Source organism: Borostomias antarcticus (genome assembly GCF_949987555.1).
Source record: "Borostomias antarcticus genome assembly, chromosome: 23".
Classification (NCBI taxonomy): domain Eukaryota; kingdom Metazoa; phylum Chordata; class Actinopteri; order Stomiiformes; family Stomiidae; genus Borostomias; species Borostomias antarcticus.
Window position 1 is genome coordinate 11,043,964 of NC_140256.1, and position 18,063 is coordinate 11,062,026.

At 44.7% G+C, this 18,063-nt stretch overlaps 1 protein-coding gene across 1 annotated transcript in view; it reads left to right on the top strand.

The window, feature by feature from the left end:
- Nucleotides 1-369: 369 nt before the first annotated feature.
- The window catches only part of rasa1a (RAS p21 protein activator (GTPase activating protein) 1a), a 34,820-nt gene continuing 17,126 nt past the window's right edge, over nt 370-18,063 (top strand). Inside the window, exon 1 of the mRNA XM_084457237.1 lies at nt 370-1,561. Within this exon, the coding sequence (XP_084313363.1) occupies nt 1,041-1,561 (521 nt within the window). The 5' untranslated portion in view covers nt 370-1,040. The remainder of the gene's footprint in view (nt 1,562-18,063) is intronic.

Consider the following 18,063-nt stretch of genomic DNA (forward strand, 5'->3'; position numbering starts at 1 on the left):
CACACGTGTGTCAATGCTTGGGATATGCACTGCTTTCAACTACTCAATTCTATGAGATGAATATGACTGCCTGCTTATAATCTTCACAGTCATTTGAATGAGAATATGAAAATATAACACATGACGTTGCGAATGTGTGTGGAAAAACAATGTATGTGCCACCCAAAGCGATACTACAAGATATGATAACAGATCAAAGTAATTTCCCAGGTTCAGAGACTGATTGCGGAAAGCATGGATTATGTTTGGTTCACTCTGCGTTCGCTTGGATAGGCCTGCGCGTGAGCGAGCACGCGTCCCAGAGAGGAGTGGGATAGAGGGAGGGAGAGATCAGCCAGGGAGGGAGAGATCAGCCAGGCAGCGAGCCACCAGCCCTGGACCCGAGAAAGAAAAGAGAACTTACGCAAGACACAAATACTGTAATTGTATTACTCGGTAGGATATATCGGCTGATTAAGTCTACCGTAGGCTCGGCTGATAAGGGTTTAGCCGTGACTGGAGGGCAACGTGAGGCGTTTGAGAACTCGGAAACAAAACAACAGCGAAAAAGACGGGATCTCACAGTGACAATAAAACAACATTCTCCGACAAGTGGACTGACTGGTGCCGAGGGAGCAAGCAGAGCAGAGCAGACCGAGGAACATCGGAAACTAATACGTCATCTGCCTCTCCCTTCAGGTATTTGGCTAGCTAGCTAAACGCTGCTAACTTACTTAATTCTGGCTGAACTTTTCACTCAGGAAACAATGAAGACTTAGCAAGGCAGTGAACAAGAAGAACTCAAGTGTCTGAAGAAGCTAGCGAGCTAGCCCCGCTAGCTAGCTAGCTAACACTAGGTAGGCGGCGAGGAGTGTGGTGGGGTAGCTAGCTAGAGCTAGCGTTTGCTAGCCCACAAGCTAACGTCAGCTGGCTAAACGTGTTGTTTTCCAAGAAACTTTTGGTGTTGTTTTAGCAACCCAAACAGTGAGGGAGTGTCAGAGGACTAGAGGGGAAGGGCAGGCTCCCTTCTTGACTTTATCCCCTCTACGTATTTGTCTAAAATGATGGCTGCGGAGGTGAGTAGCGAGGATGCGGGCTCGGTCTCTGCAGGGACAGGCGGCGGAGGCCCCGAGACAGCCCATCTTCCGTATTATCCCAAGCCGACCAGAGTGCGGGTCACTGATTTGGGACAGGGAGCAGGACCAAACCTCCGCCACCAGTCGAGCACCTCCCCAGACTCTCTCCCTGATATGAGCATGATTTATCCCGTGTCTGGAGGAGATATTACTGGACCAGCGTTGTCAGCTACAGGGAGTGGCGGACACCCAAATACTCTAGGAACAAGCTCAGGGACCAGTAGCGGAGTCTGCTGTTCCCCCACCTCGGACGGACCCGGTAGCCGGATGTCGCCCACCTCGGCTGGCCCGGACGGGCCTCCAGTCTTCCCCCCGCTGCCACCACCACCTCCACCGCCCCCAGGCTACGGAGGACTCGGCACTGTGGATGAAAGCGATATGCAGGATGGACCAGAATATGAGGAAGAGGAGGTGGTGTTCCCTCTCTCCGCGCCGCCCACGAACCAGTAAGAAAACGTTCAATTTGTTATGCTTTTGTAATACACACCTGGTATTCAACAGATTGTTTGAAGTGTCTTCACTTGGCATATTTAATTCCTGCAAGTGTCTTTAACCAATCACTTTGCTATTTAACTTGTTGACTAACGACTTACAGCTAACGTAAGTTACCAAATGACCAGACAATTGCGGAATAAATCCGTCTAAAGAAGCCTAATAGGCAATTGTTGATCATCAACATCTCCAAACAATGAATAGTGCATGCTATTGAAGAAATTTACCCTGTAGTTGGTCACATGTAGGACTAGGCCTAATTCATTTTACAAAGAGAACGATTTTGAATGCCTACATTTTGGGTAATATCCAACTGGAAAGTTAATTTCCATGGCCCAATTAATTGCCACCATTGTTGGCCTTCTCTTCTGTTCCAGTTCATAGCATTGCTACATTATCCATAGACATTTTAGGGTTTAACCACACTGACTCATGTTATTAAAAGGGAAATGCTCTGTACTTTTTTGTTTTTGTGTAGGCCTAAATGTGTGTGTGTGTTTGTGTGTGCGTGTGTGTGCGCGTGCTAGAGAGAACTATTGCACACTCGTTTATCACAGACTCATTAAAGAAGTGCTGAGCTTTATCATCTGTGGCCTCATGCTGTGAGATATGGAAGCGATTGGGGCTGGAGTCTGGATTCAGCTCTTATTTTAGGACCTACATATCTCCCTGTCAGCCTGCAGAGGAAGGGAAGGCCAGCGTTTCACCATTTCCCCCCGTCGCCTCACCAGTGATGATGAACTACTCCTCTGGTTGGAGCCCAGCTGAAGCCCACTGCTTTACAAGCGCCTCGGCTCTGAAAATAAATGCGTAGTCTTTCGAGTCAGTGATATCTCCACAGTTTGCTCCACATCTCCTCTCCTTTCAGCAGGGGCTACCAGCCAGTGGCCTAGTTGTCATTGGTGTATGAATGATCGTTTACTCCCCCTTGTTTTTTCACAATGAGACATTTGAGTGATTTGAATGTGCCACCTGCATTATCACAGCATGGCATTCCAGTGATAGTGAAATGCGTCCTCTCCCTCGCTTAGTCAATGTAGGTTCTTCTTAATGTAGGTTAACCTGACACAACTCGATCGGACGATGGTGCAACACTAGTTCCTCATCTTGGTGTTTTTCTGGTGTGTGGTTTGTCATCTTGGTGTTTTTCTGGTGTGTGGTTTGGCTTGCAATCAAAAGTGGCCTATACTGTAGGATATGTTTTGCAAGCATATACCTCATCATTGGGCTAGGCTGGGAAAGCATACAAAGATAATGTACAATACAATACATTATGTATAGTCCCTGCTCTTCCTATATTTTATGCTTACTGCTCTGTATCAAGTGCATTTTCCAACCTTGCTGTAATTTTCCACTGCTGAAACGCCACATTGGGGATCATTAAAGGTGTCTGTCTCTGTCTGTCTGTCTGTCTGTCTGTCTGTCTGTCTGTCTGTCTGTCTGTCTGTCTGTCTGTCTGTCTGTCCTTCCGCTTACCAAGTAGTGTGACTTAACTAGCAGTGTGCCTGCACCACCACAGTCTTCATCTCTTGACGTGCCTTTATTTACAGAAATCTGCATTCCTGTCCCTTACTAACCAGTCTAAGTTGCAGCCCAAAGGCCATGCCATGCCACTGTCACTTCCAGTGCTGGACACCCTGGCTTCCCTTCACAGGCAGTGTAATGGACGCCTTTTGAGAACAAGTGTGGCTGCGAGGACCCCGCCCCTGCCATGGCATGGTGACCCAGTTAAGACGAGGATCTCCTCCTTGTGCGCTACTGATCCCCTGTGATAGACAGGCCTGTTGACTGGAGCCTGGACGGACATGGTTACTGTCTGAAGCAGTGGTGCTGGTCCGTAGATGATGCATAATCTGATTTGCAGGCAGGGAGACGGGTGAGCATGGGCACATACATCCCTGGGCTGTGTTTAAGTCACCCAAGAGTCAGTTAACTTCACCTCTGTGGTTTAGTGAGGTTAAATCAACCTAGTGGGTGATCTCTCATCCAGCGCATACGGTGTGATTTGTGAACTTGTGTATTAGCCCACTTGTTTGTTTTAATGAAAAGAACATATTGGTGACCGTGTGTTATAAAGGACGGTGGGAGGATAATGATTGAATCTAAACGGTTTATTTTCTCTAATTGAGACAAAAGTCGTAGACAGTCTTTTCTCTTTGAGGTGTAAATGGTTCCTGGTTAGTCCATCTACTGTGGCATATTTGACATTCTGCAGTTCAGAATCTCCACCCCCCCCCCCCCCCCCCCTTCTCTCACACACACACACACACACACACACCCTTGCTTTGTTAGCAAGAGAGCCTTGTGATCAGGCTCCATGACTGGATGTGCGTTCTATGTGTTAGCAGGCACTAACGTGCGGGTCGGGAGAGCCGGGCGGTGGAAAACATTCATAGAGCTGGAAGTGGTCCCACACTCTCCTCCAGAGTGTGACTCTTTCTAGGCTAAACTTAGCACTGTTGTAGAATGCCATGGAGGGAGGGAGAGGACCAGCAGCAGTCACACTCATTCACACCTCTTTACAACAGTGGGCTCATTCATAAACAATAAGTATTTTACGCTAACGACTGCTTAACAAAGAGGAGAGAGGGAAGACATCAGGTGGCTTCATCCATCCCCCTCCCATTCACCCCCCCACTTCGACCTCATAGGAAAGGCCCAGTGCTTCCAAGGGCTAAAACAAACAGTGCACTGGGAAACAAGGCGTTGATTTTGAGTTTCCACGAAGATTAGAGAGGATTTCGAGCCGTAAACGGTTTCCCTGAGAAGGAAAGGGGGGAAAAAAGGAAAGTTGGATTTGAAGATCAGCACTCTGCTGTGTGAATGAGTTTGCCAGATAAGCAGTAGGTCATGAAAACGTCTCTGGCTGAAGTGCTAATTGAGCACCCACGCTCCCTAATTGCCTTTTTTAGATGCGGTCGTGGCGCCAGTGGAATTCCAAACGACACAAGGACCAAGTCACATGCAAGGCTACCTAGCTGCTCCGTCTCTGAAATGCAAACCTGCTCTTCTCACCAGCGAAATACAGTCTTCTACTCCAACAATGCACTTTTTTATTTAATGGGATTGTCTGTTATTACACAGATTTGACAAGGTGATCCCAACCATTAGAATTAGGCCTCGGAGAGCTGTAGCCTAAGCGTGTAATTTCCTGGGCCTAAGTAAGCTGGTGAAATTGCAGCAATACGTAGCCTTTAGTTCAGCTCTGAAAAGTTACATACTGCTTGACTGAAACCTGATTTGAACTTTGCCATTTATGCTTGTAGCTAGCTTCCTATCCAGGTTTAGTTGGTGTTTCAGGCTAGCCTAGATGTCCTCTCATTTATCAGATGAAAATGAATTGGCATTATTATGCAATGTTACGAATGTGAGCCTATGGGCTACAAGGGCATCAGCCAAATAGTACATTCATATTAGCTCACTCAGTAGTAGTCTGTGGTGTGCATTGATAAGGCATAGTATACGGTTTCCATGCATTTTCTGCACGTTATGCAATGTCCTGTCGTGCCCCTCCAATACCCACACTGGCCTGCCTTCTCTCTCCTGCATCCTGTTTTCAAGACTTCTGAGCCGCTCATTGTGGCCTTCACAGGATCCTCAGAATCCCTCCACAATCGTTTTGACAATAGGGATTTGAATGATTTTTCTGAAATTGAATAGGGATAGTGCTTAGGCTACATGCCTACAGGGTCATTTGATAGCATGATGTAGGTCTAGGTCTAGCTAGTACTTAGTCCCATAACATGAACAGGCCTATGGCTGTTAGGCTTACGCCTATGTGAGAGTTGTCCAGTGAGTCCCCAATCCACAGAATAGAAGACATAGTAGGCCTAATTGATAACTATGTTATAAAGCAGGTGTCCGGCCTATTTAACAACACTGTGCAGTATCTATCTAGACAAGCATTAGGCTAGAACAACTGGCTTACATTTTGGACTGTAGCATGGCCTGGGTGCAGCAGAGATGCAGTTCCTCTTCTTAAGGAACCGAGAAAGCCTCAGGGTGCTCCTCCCTCATTAGCCCTCTATCAATTACATCGGATAAGACATTATTGCAGTCATTTGGAAGAGGTGACTAGTCAGAATGGCATGCCCCTCATTATATGGGTCAAATGCGCTAGGAAACTTTGTACAACTGTATTGTTTTATAATGTAGTAGGCTAGTATTGCAGTAGGCCTCACAGTGTTTTTCATGAGGGTATTGTTGGGCCTAAAGTATTACAATAGTAGAGCTAGGCTGAACATATGATGGATAGCCCTATCCTATTTCAGCAATCTATAATCAGTGTTAGGCTGAGCCCATCAGTTACAGGGAGCTGATTCTCTACATTGGGATAGCTTGTCCTGTGTGCCACAGAGCAATGTGATGTAGTCTAGACATCTCTGAAGCCGTATGGTACGGATGTCCATCCTCTTCCCCATCTTTCAGTCCTGTGTGTGTGTGTGTGTGTGTGTGTGTGTGTGTGCGCGTGTGTGTGCGCGTGCCTGTGTGTATTTGTGTGTGTGTTTGTCATTGTGCTCTGCCAACCTGCCCGTCCCCATGTGTGCTGTCAGTCCTCTGTCCTGACGGAGGGGTAACAAGCTGTGACACTCTGTCATGTGTGAAGAATAACAGCCATTTCACAGCTGCTCCCGGCCAGACCCACACTCCTCTCTGCCTTTTATTTTCCACTGTGGAAAATTCGCTTAAAAATATAGCTTTAATGGGTTAGGGATCACAAATTAGCATAATGGTCGGTTGGTGTATTAAACTCAAGCAGTGTTTACATTAGAGGCTGTGGTGTTCATTTACCGGAAGAATGCTGCCGTTTGTAACCGGTATGGAATTTCAGGGTGAGAGGGTTTCACAGCAGGGTGAAAGTGTGCACACAGCTACAGGTGTGTGTAAGCCCCCCTCAAAAATCCCCAAAGGTCATTGGTGCTGTTGGTCATTGCCCAACCTGTGTACGTTTGTGTGCTTATGTGTGTTTGTGCTTGTGTGTGTCTGAGACAGCACTCTCTACCCACACTTCCTCACTGCTCCTGAAAACCAATAGGCTGTGTGCTCATGATGCATGGCTTTATTTGAGACTCCAGAGAGAGAGAGAGAGAGAAACACACACACACACACACATAAACAGAGAGAGAGAGAGAAGAGAGACGCATCCTTCCCTCCTGGTTGGAAGATGCAGATTGACTCCTCATCCTGAAAGAACAACCTCATCCTTCAGAGCAGCTGGATGATAACGAAACCTGACAACTGATCATCAGATTTCTTTCAAATCACTTAGCAGGACTTCCAGCATATGGAAGGATTTGTCCAGCACCCTACCCTCTACCCTCCTCCTTCCGTTTTCGCATCTTGCTCGCTGACCCCCAGAACGCAGGGATGACTATACTGGGGAGGCATGCCCATAGCATAACGCCATGCACGGATTCAGAGTTGCGTTCGCTTTGCTTCCCTTACCGGTTTGCGGCTCCGTCCCCAGCCCCTCCGACTCCCCGTCTGCCTGGGCAGCAGCGTAAGAGCAGAGGAGGGCGCAGCTTGTGAGAGAGCAGGATAGACGGTCCCGGGGAGAAGATGCAGCACAAGGCGAACTCGGTGTAAGTGGGGCACTCAGCCTTCCGTGGCGCTCCTCTCTCTCTCTCTCTCTCTCTCTCCCTCCCTCTCTCTCTCTCTTTTCTCTCTCTCTCTCTCGCTTATGTAGATATGTATCTTTATGAAGCTTTTGTAGACACGAAGGCCCAATTTCCCAGCTGTTCAAGGGGTAGGTAGGTTTCAAACTTTCTTAAGAGTTGTCAATGTTATTGTTAGACGATATTGAAAACTGTGTATGTCTACAAAGGTCACTGCCTCTTGATTCTTTTAAATTGCATGCAATACTGTTAGTATTAGTGCACAGTGTTTGTTTGAACCTTTCTGTCTGTCTGTCTGTCTGTCTGTCTGTCTGTCTGTCTCTCTCTGCCTACCTGCCTGTCTAATCTATTATCAGTGATTAAATCCATGACACATACAGCAAACTCTGCAGGGCTGTGCGTTGAGTACGCGTGTAGATAAGATAGCAAGTCAAGCTGCACGCAATGCTTGGCAAGTTCCGCGAGAGGGCAAGTCCTGTGAGAGGGTGCCACCATAGAGTCATAATTCATCATTATAGGTAGATAATTGCCCAAGGTAGGCGTAATAAGTCCCCTCTATTGTTGGCTAGACCGTGTTAGTTTGGGTGGCAGTCTGAGCTTTGTACAGCGCAGTCCCCTCTGTTTGGAGAGAGAGTGTGATGGGCCTGGGCTCAGTTTCCCCTAGATGACAGCTGGCAGTCCCAGTCAGACACATGGCTAATGTACTGTATAGTGGTGCCATTTCATGACTTGTTGAGGCTGATGAGCAGTGACTGGACGTCTTCAGAGATGTTCTGGCATGGCAGCATTCATAAGGAGAGAGAGTGGGAGAGAAAGAAATATCAGGAGAGGCAGTGCACGAAGGAAGGAAGAACGAGAGAGAGAGAGACTGCCCCCCCCTCTATTAAGTCACAGCAAACTGACCCCCCTGCCCCTCCCCAGCCCCAAATGGAGAGGTCACCGGCCCTTCTCTCCCTTCATCCCTCCGTCCCTCCAGCTCTCCCTTCATCCCTCAGTCCCTCCATCCCTCACTCCATTCCATCCGTCCAGGGCTAACCAACCACAGAGGTCATGTCCTGGATACTTAAGAGCCACAGATGTATTTCTGCCTCCTCTCAGGACCTACTTTCTGGCTGCAGATCAGTACAGTTCATGGTATGTATCGGCGTAGGTGTTAGTAACATTTTGAGGCAGAAAATGCCACTCAAAACTACAAAAAAGCTTTTCTGTAAATAATTTAGAAACCTAATCCCGTAGCCTATGCCTTAAAATAAAAGCCTACCATTATTTGTGTCCTATTGATAGTACCCATGATGGAGCATGATGTCTGTGGACTAATATCAGTGTTACATACAGTGTTAAGTGCTGCTTCTGTGTAGCCTAGTGAGACAGATATTCAAACCGGGTGAGTAGGCAGATTTGTCTCACTACAAGTGTGACTGACACAGCATATTTGGTTCAGAAAGGGGTTTTAGTGGATCATTGTCATCGATTCCCTCATAGAAAGTGACCATCTTTCAGCCAACTCCTCCTGTGGTAAATGGTGCTACAAGATGTCCATCCAGATGAAGCCCTGAGAATTGTTTGAAAATTACTATTGTGCAGAATGCTAGCTAGCATCCTGGGATACTCTGTATAGGCTAATTAATCAGAATCATACACACTGCCTGAACATGAATCTGAATATGCTCTGCCTGAACATGTATCTGAATCTGAATACGCTCTGCCTGAACATGTATCTGAATCTGGATACGCTCTGCCTGAATCTGAATCTGGATACGCTCTGCCTGAATCTGTATCTGAATACGCTCTGCCTGAATCTGAATCTGGATACGCTCTGCCTGAATCTGAATCTGGATACGCTCTGCCTGAATCTGAATCTGGATACGCTCTGCCTGAATCTGTATCTGAATACGCTCTGCCTGAATCTGTATCTGAATACGCTCTGCCTGAATCTGTATCTGAATACGCTCTGCCTGAATCTGTATCTGAATACGCTCTGCCTAACTCCCCGCCTATCTTTATTCTGATTCGCAGGGCAGAATCTTTTGTTTGGACAGATACAAACATATGACGTGAAGAAGATGGTAGCTATCGGTGGCAAAGGCAGTTAGTTAACGTTACGATGATTCCTGTAGCTGTTTTGCTGCTAATGTGAGTTTGAGTTTGCCTCCGTTTATGCCTGAGAAACAGAAGTCGAACCAAAGCAGCATCAAAATAGCTACAGGAATCATTGTAATGTTGGCTAACTGCTTAAACCACCGACAGCTACCGTTAATGTTATGGAAGCTGCTGTTGTGAGCCAACTAGCTATCACGGTCTTATTGTGCAACTTTACAGCTTGCTATTAGCAGACAGCACCATACAAAACCACACTTGCACATCATTAGAATATCAGCAATTTATTTGGGTTTCAACATTCAAAACTGAATACTACCTGAGTACATTTCAACCTGCTGCCAGTGCCATCAGTGCTCTGTTTGTTTACATTACGCGCGCTGCTTGCGTACAAGAGTTTCCAATGGAATGACGTTCCATGTAGTGTCCGAAAACTGTTTAATCATTCCCTATGTAGTTCACTATATGGGGAACACTACATAGGGAATAGGGAGTGAGTGAACGTTTTCGAACCGTTTCGAACACAGCTACAGTTTACTTCCGTGCTTACCTGTGTTTACCGTCGCTCTGACGTCAAACAATGGAGATGAGCAATAAAAGACTGCGGTTATCATATCCACACGCAACCGCTGTAACCGGAATTGTCCAAAAACGTCACCCTGGACTCCGGTTTCAAACAAACATGGTTTCAGGGGCCCGAAAGCGCGTTTGCATGTGGACGAACAGTGCAACCGCGAAGACAAATACACAAGTACACAGGCTGGTGTGGACAGGGCCTTAACGTTACCCACCACTTCCTCTTGTCAGTCATGAAATGTCACTACAGCAACCACCACTGACCAAACTCTGGGAAAGTTAGTCTTCAGATACACGCCTCCATCTACCCCCTGCACTTTACGGCCAACCTACCGACTTCCTCTCTGTTTACAGAATGGTGTGAATATTGCGTAGCTTTTTTCATTGAGATCTGGGTATAATTTCCTGTTCAAGAGACACATTCTAAAGAAAGTCTCTCTCTCTCATCTTTTATTTCTCATCTGCGGTGAGGTAGCTCTACCAGGGCTTCCTGTGACAGTACATACCCTGTGAAAGGGGACTGCTCTCAGTCTGTGGGTTGAGGCCTCCAGGGTTTGAAGTGGCACTCACCCATTCATATTGGATGGGACATCTGTTTGTCTACTGCAAGTTAGACATAGATAGACATACAGAGACAGACTTATTTTGAATCTGAACATTTGGTTTTGTTGAGGAGGCACAGTTCCATTTAATCAGGTTAACCTTCATCCCCGTTTTATTCTTTGTTTAGACTAAGTGCTGCATGATGCGTGTGTATGTATGTATGTGTTTGTGTGTCGTCTCTGTCACTCTTAATGTGTGAGCTTCAGTGTTGCCACGGTTGCAAGGGGGAAAGGAGGAGAGCGTCACTGCGTGGCCTGCACACTGTTCATGCACCGACACGATGAGGCATTCCTCAGTCTGATAGCAGCAGCAGCATGTCCTATCAGCGCAGTCATGGGTTATGTTCATACCGCATTCATCACAACACCCTGCCTGCCTGGACATCGCTCCCCCAGCCTTCAGCAGTGTTGGAATACTAAATAGGCTTAAACACTGTTGCCCATACGAAGGCTACCGTGTGTTTGTAGTGGTCTCAAACTAAATTTGACTTGAGGGGCTGTTCCGATTTAATCGATTATGACCACAAGCCGGTGCTGTGGACAGCTATGAACTAGTCGTGGAAAACATGATTTTAGCTCAAAGTAAAATGGTGACGTCAAAAACGCTGCAAACATGTAGCAGGAGGTTTCAGAGAGCATGTTGTTAAACCTCAGGCCAAGCAGTCGTCTACAAGTGACTTGAGTTTCCTTTACGTTATTTGCCTCTAGCTAAACTAAACTACCACAGCCTAATTGTTACAATCAAATCTTCATAAGGGTCTTGACACAGTGTAAAGACCTAACGTTTTCTAAGGGGAAAACAATATACAACATTTTACGCCATTTTGTACTTATTTTATGAATGAACATATTGTAACACAATGTTACACAAAACACGAAGACTGTTAAAAATGTGTAAAACAAACTAATACTGGCTATTGTGCCAAAACTAATCTTCTCTGGAGTTGTGTATGAAAAGTTGGGTAGGGGTCAAATTAGAATCTTAAGAAACAAATACATGGCTGTATATGTATTTTTCTGATGTAGACTAGCTTATGTGTTTAGTTGAACTGTTAAAATTGCATATAAATATAAATAGGATTAACTTTCAGAAATCGCCAAAACAGGCTTGAAATCCCTAGTATGACTAAAGTTGCCCTGAAGTACAATGAAAGTAGACTGTCTGCTATGTATAGCCTCCGCTAACTGCTAGAACTACACATATTTTGGTTTGACAATCTCCACATAAAATTACACATTTCTCATGAGCTGCAGTTTTTCTTAGGCCACATGTACCTATACTATATTAGCTAAGGTTATAGCCAGCAAAAAACGAAGATTTCTGACAGCTCCCCAACATTCACCACTCGTGTGGTGTTCATGTTGCATGTCACAAAGAGGAGCATACTAGTTAGTTAGGGCTGGGTATCGTCACTGATTTCCCAAAATGATTCGGTCTCGATTCGATAGCAATTCAGTAAGGGATATTTCAGTTATAACACCAATTTGGCTTGATATGAAAGAAATTCTCAGAGAACTATTGCAGTAAAATGAAGAACCCTCTAACCTGATGCATTATTAAAACATTCAATGTTTACATTAAGAATTGACCCCAAAGCAGTTACATTAATGTACTTTTTATTTAAGATGACCAACACACAGTAGTCAACACCATATAGTGCAGGTTGCAACTCTACAGTCAGTGAGAGTGACCAGTCTGGAGAACTGTGTCTTTCCACGGACCTTTTATTTTGAAATGTCCGCAAAACCGGAAGTTAGTGCCTACAGTTATCTAGTTGGATAACAGTTAGCTTGCTAGCTGTCTTTTCAATGCCAGCCAATGTCAGCTAATGATCAGACTGATGATTCAGATGATCACATACATACATACATAGAGGGGCGTAGGTTTGATTTGAGCTTTGGTAGGGACACACTGGGTTGTTGTTGTTTCACGTAGTCTGGATTGAATCTGGGTGGTGGCCGAATCAGATTAATTTCTGTCGCCACTGATTGGGCAATGTGAAATGACAAGGTTTATCCACAAAACCTGTTCTGTCAGACTATAATCTCACCTGTAACCCTGATGCATCTCCTGCCTGCCTCTCCTGATCCTGCCTTTCTGCTGCTTTGACCCAAAAAATTATAATGTCCATTTTGGTCTTCTTTTTTTCTGGTGGCATTTTGCCCTCCACTCACCATCTATCATAAGGGAAATGATTGACAATATCAAACTACTTGCAGACATGAAACACTCTTTTCTGTGTAGCCTACAGCCTATTCTGTGTAGCATAGGAAATATGAACATAATTACGCTGGACTTGGACTATTGAACTGAATTGCATAAACAAACCAGATCGATCTCGAGGGTGCCCCGGTGGCTCATCGGTTAAGGCACGTACCACGTTAAGGCTAGTCCTTATCGCAGCGGCCCAGGTTCGAATCCGGCCTGGGCCCTATCCTGCATCCTCCTCCCCCCCAAATTCCCAAAAATATCTTTAAAAAAAAAAGATTGATCTCGGGATTTATGAATCGATTATTGTTCATTTAAATGAAGATCGATTTAGATTCATAAAAACATTTTTTTCAACCCAGCCCTAATACTAGCCAGGTAGCTATCGGAAGTATCAAACAGGATATCAAACAAGATTACAGTAGTCAACCCTTATTTTAGATAGTTTTGTCATGGTTTGTGCTCGGGCTGTCAAATAAATACCCGAACTTTGACTAGTCGTCAACTTTGGGGAAAAATGCATAATATGCATAATACAAAAATTTTGATTTGATTAGTAGGCTAGGCTACCGCAAAGCAGCGAGCGTCACACGGCCTCCCGAGTCCTGCCCTTCTTCTGATCATGCCAAAACATATTCAATCTTTTCAACATGGCCAAAAATCTGCTAAATCACTGTATCTACAGTATTTATCTACCTAGGTGGCAAGGAAATGCCTTACTTAAGAGCATGTCTTCTTGGCAGCTGGAAGGCAACATTGTAAACAAGCACTGAATACGATACGAAGTGGACCAGCACTATAGACTATTCCTCTTATGTTTTCAGTTGGCTAGGACATAGGCCTGATAAAAGGACCATGTTTGCACTAAATGTCACCCATGTTGACTGGGTATTAACATTAGTTGAATACTTGAATCCTGTGAATACACACGGACATTAAAGTTTCATTGGTGCTTGTTCATGACAATAGGCAGCTATCGCCCTCTTGTGGTTGGAAGTGGTTCCATTGTATGCGTACATTTCTATGCAAATTATATAATACCAATAATCAAATATTTGATTTTCAGAAAACATTTAAGAGAGAAAGCCATATCATTTCTGAGTTAATTTGACAGCCCTAGTTTGTGCTCTGTGGTAGCTGTGGACTGCCTTGATTGGTCTCCCAGCTTGTTCAGTAACTTGAGGCTGGTTACTGATGTGAGCAGGTCTGTAGAATATTCATGAAAGTCTTCATTTCAAGTATTGGGAAATGGAAAAAGAGAATGTTTTCGTTCCCCTCAGCTGCAACTCATTAACACTCGCCGTCATCCATCTTCAGACACTGATGATGTCTAGGCTCACTGTAACAGGAACGCACAAGAATCGCACCTCTGTAACAGTTTCCACGAGTGGTTCAGGCCTGTCACTCTCATTATAAATATTCTATAGGCCTGCAATATAGGCCTTACTCTGGTAGCGGTGTAGTGTAGGCCCAGATGATCCAGATCCTGGACCTCTATCTAGCCCAACCCAGGCCACAGCAGGCCAGACACCGCCTGGGGAGAGGCTCCTTAGGAAGCAGCCTTCTGCTGGCTTAGCATTTCTCCTTTAGCATTTCCCCCTTCTCTCCGCTCTGTAAATCTGCACAGCTCTGAGTATGGGCCTAGCAGTAACAGTTGCTGTAACATAGGGGATAGCCTGCATTTTTATATTATTATATTCCGAGGTAAATACAAATTATTAGCCTTCACTAGGCTATGTAGCCTAGCCTACGCACCCGAATGCACGACTCGGAAGACCGATCAGAACAAGGTAAACATACAGATGCTTATCAAAAACGGCAAATAGAAAAGTGCTTCCTTCTAACAACTAATCATACAAGTAACAACATAGGGAATAGCCTACATTTTCATTATTAGTATTATCTTCGGATGCGCGACTTAAATTGCGTTCCTTTGCGAGTGAAAACGAGCGCACCTGGAAGTCATTCACATCCGAATATCACTGTGCCCTGGAAGTCATGCGCCCTCGTGAGTCTCCGCTCTAATGAGGATTGCGCCCTAAAAGCATGACACGCAAAACAACTTGGCTGGCTAGCTAGCAAATAGCAGGTTGGCCTGCAGCTTGTGACAAATATGGTAAACTAATGTTAGCTACCATGAACGGTACAAAGGGATGCATTCAAAAATGTTTATTGCAAACCTGGCAAAGATAGCTAGCTAACATTAGCTAGCAACTGACCTCAACAAAACTTGGTGGTTATGGCAAGCGTTAGCTAATCTAGCAAGTAGCACTAGCTACTGGTACTAAATAGGTTCATAAAATTGAATTGGAAATACTTAAATTTCAAGAGATTGTGGATGTAGAATGTCTGTGAAAGTACAGAGAGCCTGGTGATGTGAGGCTAATGTGAAAGCAAAAATTGATTGGGTCTCTCACTAGATTAGCAGCCGCATACAAGCCCACTCTGAGACTAAGCTTGTCACAGTTGTCGGTGTTACCGGTGTTACTCGGTGTATTCACCGAGGCATTGCTTTAACACTGCCCACGGTTGTTTTCCGCCCCTACCGTTGTTTTACCTATTTAGTTAATTTTAGCATATCAGGGCTAGGGATGTAACGGTATAAAAATTACTGCGGTTATCTGTATTATCACTATTTTTTTTTTAAAGCAATACATTGCAATATTTGTACCTTTACAAACTTGTCTGGTGCTAATTCTCTAATTAGATTTACTAAAAGTAAGCTGAATCGTCCGAACAGTCTACTCGGAAAGAGAATACATTGACATTTATTACCTTTTAAAACTCGCACCCCCGGGACGCAGCATTCAGTTGAAGTGCGCATGCGCAACATTGTGCTTCACGGCATAAACAACACAGTAGTAGCTAACTATTCCGGTGTCTATGAATATCATGCGTTTTTTTAGCTCAATGATATCAAGGCGGGGGTGAGAAAACCGAAACGAAACATCACAGAGGAAGCCAGAAAAAGAAAAAGACAATCTGATAGAGTGAGGGATAAGACCAGAGTCAATCTTGGTCTGTGGGTCTGTGGAGTTCCATTAGAGATGTGGCTATGCAGGACAGGCGAGTCACTATTGTTCTGGTGGTTCAATAAAGCAGTTGAGTAAAAGATCTGTTTGACAGATCACACAAACGCATCAAATACGGTCTGAAATAGTAGAACGCTCTGCAAGGCAAACGGTTTGTAAACTAGGCAATCAATCAATCAAAGCTTTATTTGTATAGCGCATTTCATACCCAGAGGCAACACAATGCGCTTTACAGAGAACAAGGGAGGTGGGTATACGACCCACCCCTACATATTCCAGAGGGAAGCAAAAAAGCAGTAATCACCCGGGGGCCAGATAAGTGAGCTGTAAAAATTCTTCCCTGACCCCTCTCAACAAGGCGATCGAGCAAGCTCCTGGAGTATGTTTGTCTACCAGATAAGAACATTTATAAAGCAATAAATTACATTAAATTACATTTTCAGAGTAAGAGAAGCTAAAAAACAACAGAGGAGAGACATGGCAAATACTGGTGTGTGTTTGCTATGGCCCAGGCCTAAAGCCGGAAGTGGGCTGGTGTATGTCTGTGTGTGTGTGTGTTAACTAAATGCTACGACATCCACAGCAGACACAGGGGTATCTATCTGACTCAGGGAGGTCTGCTGGTGACAGCTTCAGCTTTTTCTCCAATGATCAGTACTTCTGTTTTGCCTTGGTTTACTTGGAGGAAATTGTGACATCCATACATTTATATCCATAATACACTTGACAAGGCAGTCAACCAAGCTGTAGTTACTAGGTGTTACAGAGATAAAGAGTTGGGTATCATCTGCGTAGCTATGGTAGCTAATGTTGTGCCTCCTAATGACACTGCCAAGGGGCAGCATGTACAGACTGAAGAGTAGGGGTCCTAGAATCGATCCTTGGGGCACCCCACGGGTCATAGGGATCTTTCCTGAACTATGGTCACCGAGGGCAACAAAGAAATCACGACCGGTTAGATAGGTCCTAAGCCAATTAAGGACTGGACCGGAGAGGCCGACCCACTTCTCCAGTCATTTGATGAGGATTGCATGATCTATAGTATCAAAGGCTGCACTCAGGTCCAGGAGGACGAGAATAAAGAGCTCTTTAGAGTCAGCATTAATTCTGAGGTCATTTACAACTTTGACTAATGCCGTCTCTGTGCTATGATGGGCACGGAAGCCGGACTGGAGAAGGTCAAGGGTAGAACTTGTAGCTAGGCTACATGAACTAAACTAAAGTAAGTGAAATTTCGGGTTCTATAAATCTAATCTCAGACGACATCCTTTCTCCAGTCACTGCGTGCACGCGGGCATGAATACATCATAACAGGGCATAGTGCAATAGAACCGTCACATATCACATATCGTATTTATTTCAACTGACTGACTGATTTACTGACTCCCAATCTTAGACTTGTAAGAATTCTAAGAACCCCTGAGACTGCTTTTTATGCTGTTTTATGTTTTTTATGCTGCTTTTTTATTTTACTATTTTACTGTGTGCATATGTATTTTACTATTGTTGTTGCTGCTATCTGAGCGAACTGCAAAATGAAATATTGTATTTTATGTGCATTTGTGTTTTATAACAATAAAACTAATCGAATCGAATCTATCCGTGACAGTGAAGAGGAGACCAAGTCCTAATAACCTTACGACAGTGCACTTACTCGCAGAGCCTGTGGGGGCACACTTCCGAGAAAATGCTATGTATTGCTTTAAATGTTCAAAAAGTACTGATACACACTCTGGAATCATTTCAACAACTTTTATTTCAAAAACCACATAACACAGGGAAAGCCAGGCCTCTTAATGGTTTGAAAGGGCATCATGTCCTTTGCTATGTAATATGGAAGGGCTGCAGTGAGGTCTTTGGATATTTGGATGTGGGTGTATGCAGCCTGTTTTTTAAATGCTTGCTTGTGTGTCTGTGTCACTGTAGAATAGGACAGACCAGCAGTAGCTTCACTTTATCTTGTATCACTGGGTTTGCCTTTCTGGGTTTGAGTAAACACTCCTGTCACTCTGTGTTTGTGTGTGTGTGTGTGTGTGTGTGTGTTACAACCTGGCTCAAGGATGTAACAAAAAGGGAGACAAGTGCAACTAAACAATGATCAATCCAAATTTATTTAACAAAAATAATCAAAATGTAATCATGTGGCAAGAGTCGGAGCCAGGACTGAAAGGCAGTGGGTTTCTTATAGGCCTGGAACACAGCTCAGGTGTGCTCCATTTCCTCTGACGACCTTCCTAGCCCCGCCCACCAATCCTACAAGAGAGAGACTGGTCAGCAAAGCAAAACAATGGGTGGGGGGAAAGGGTCGTCACTGTGTGTGTGTGT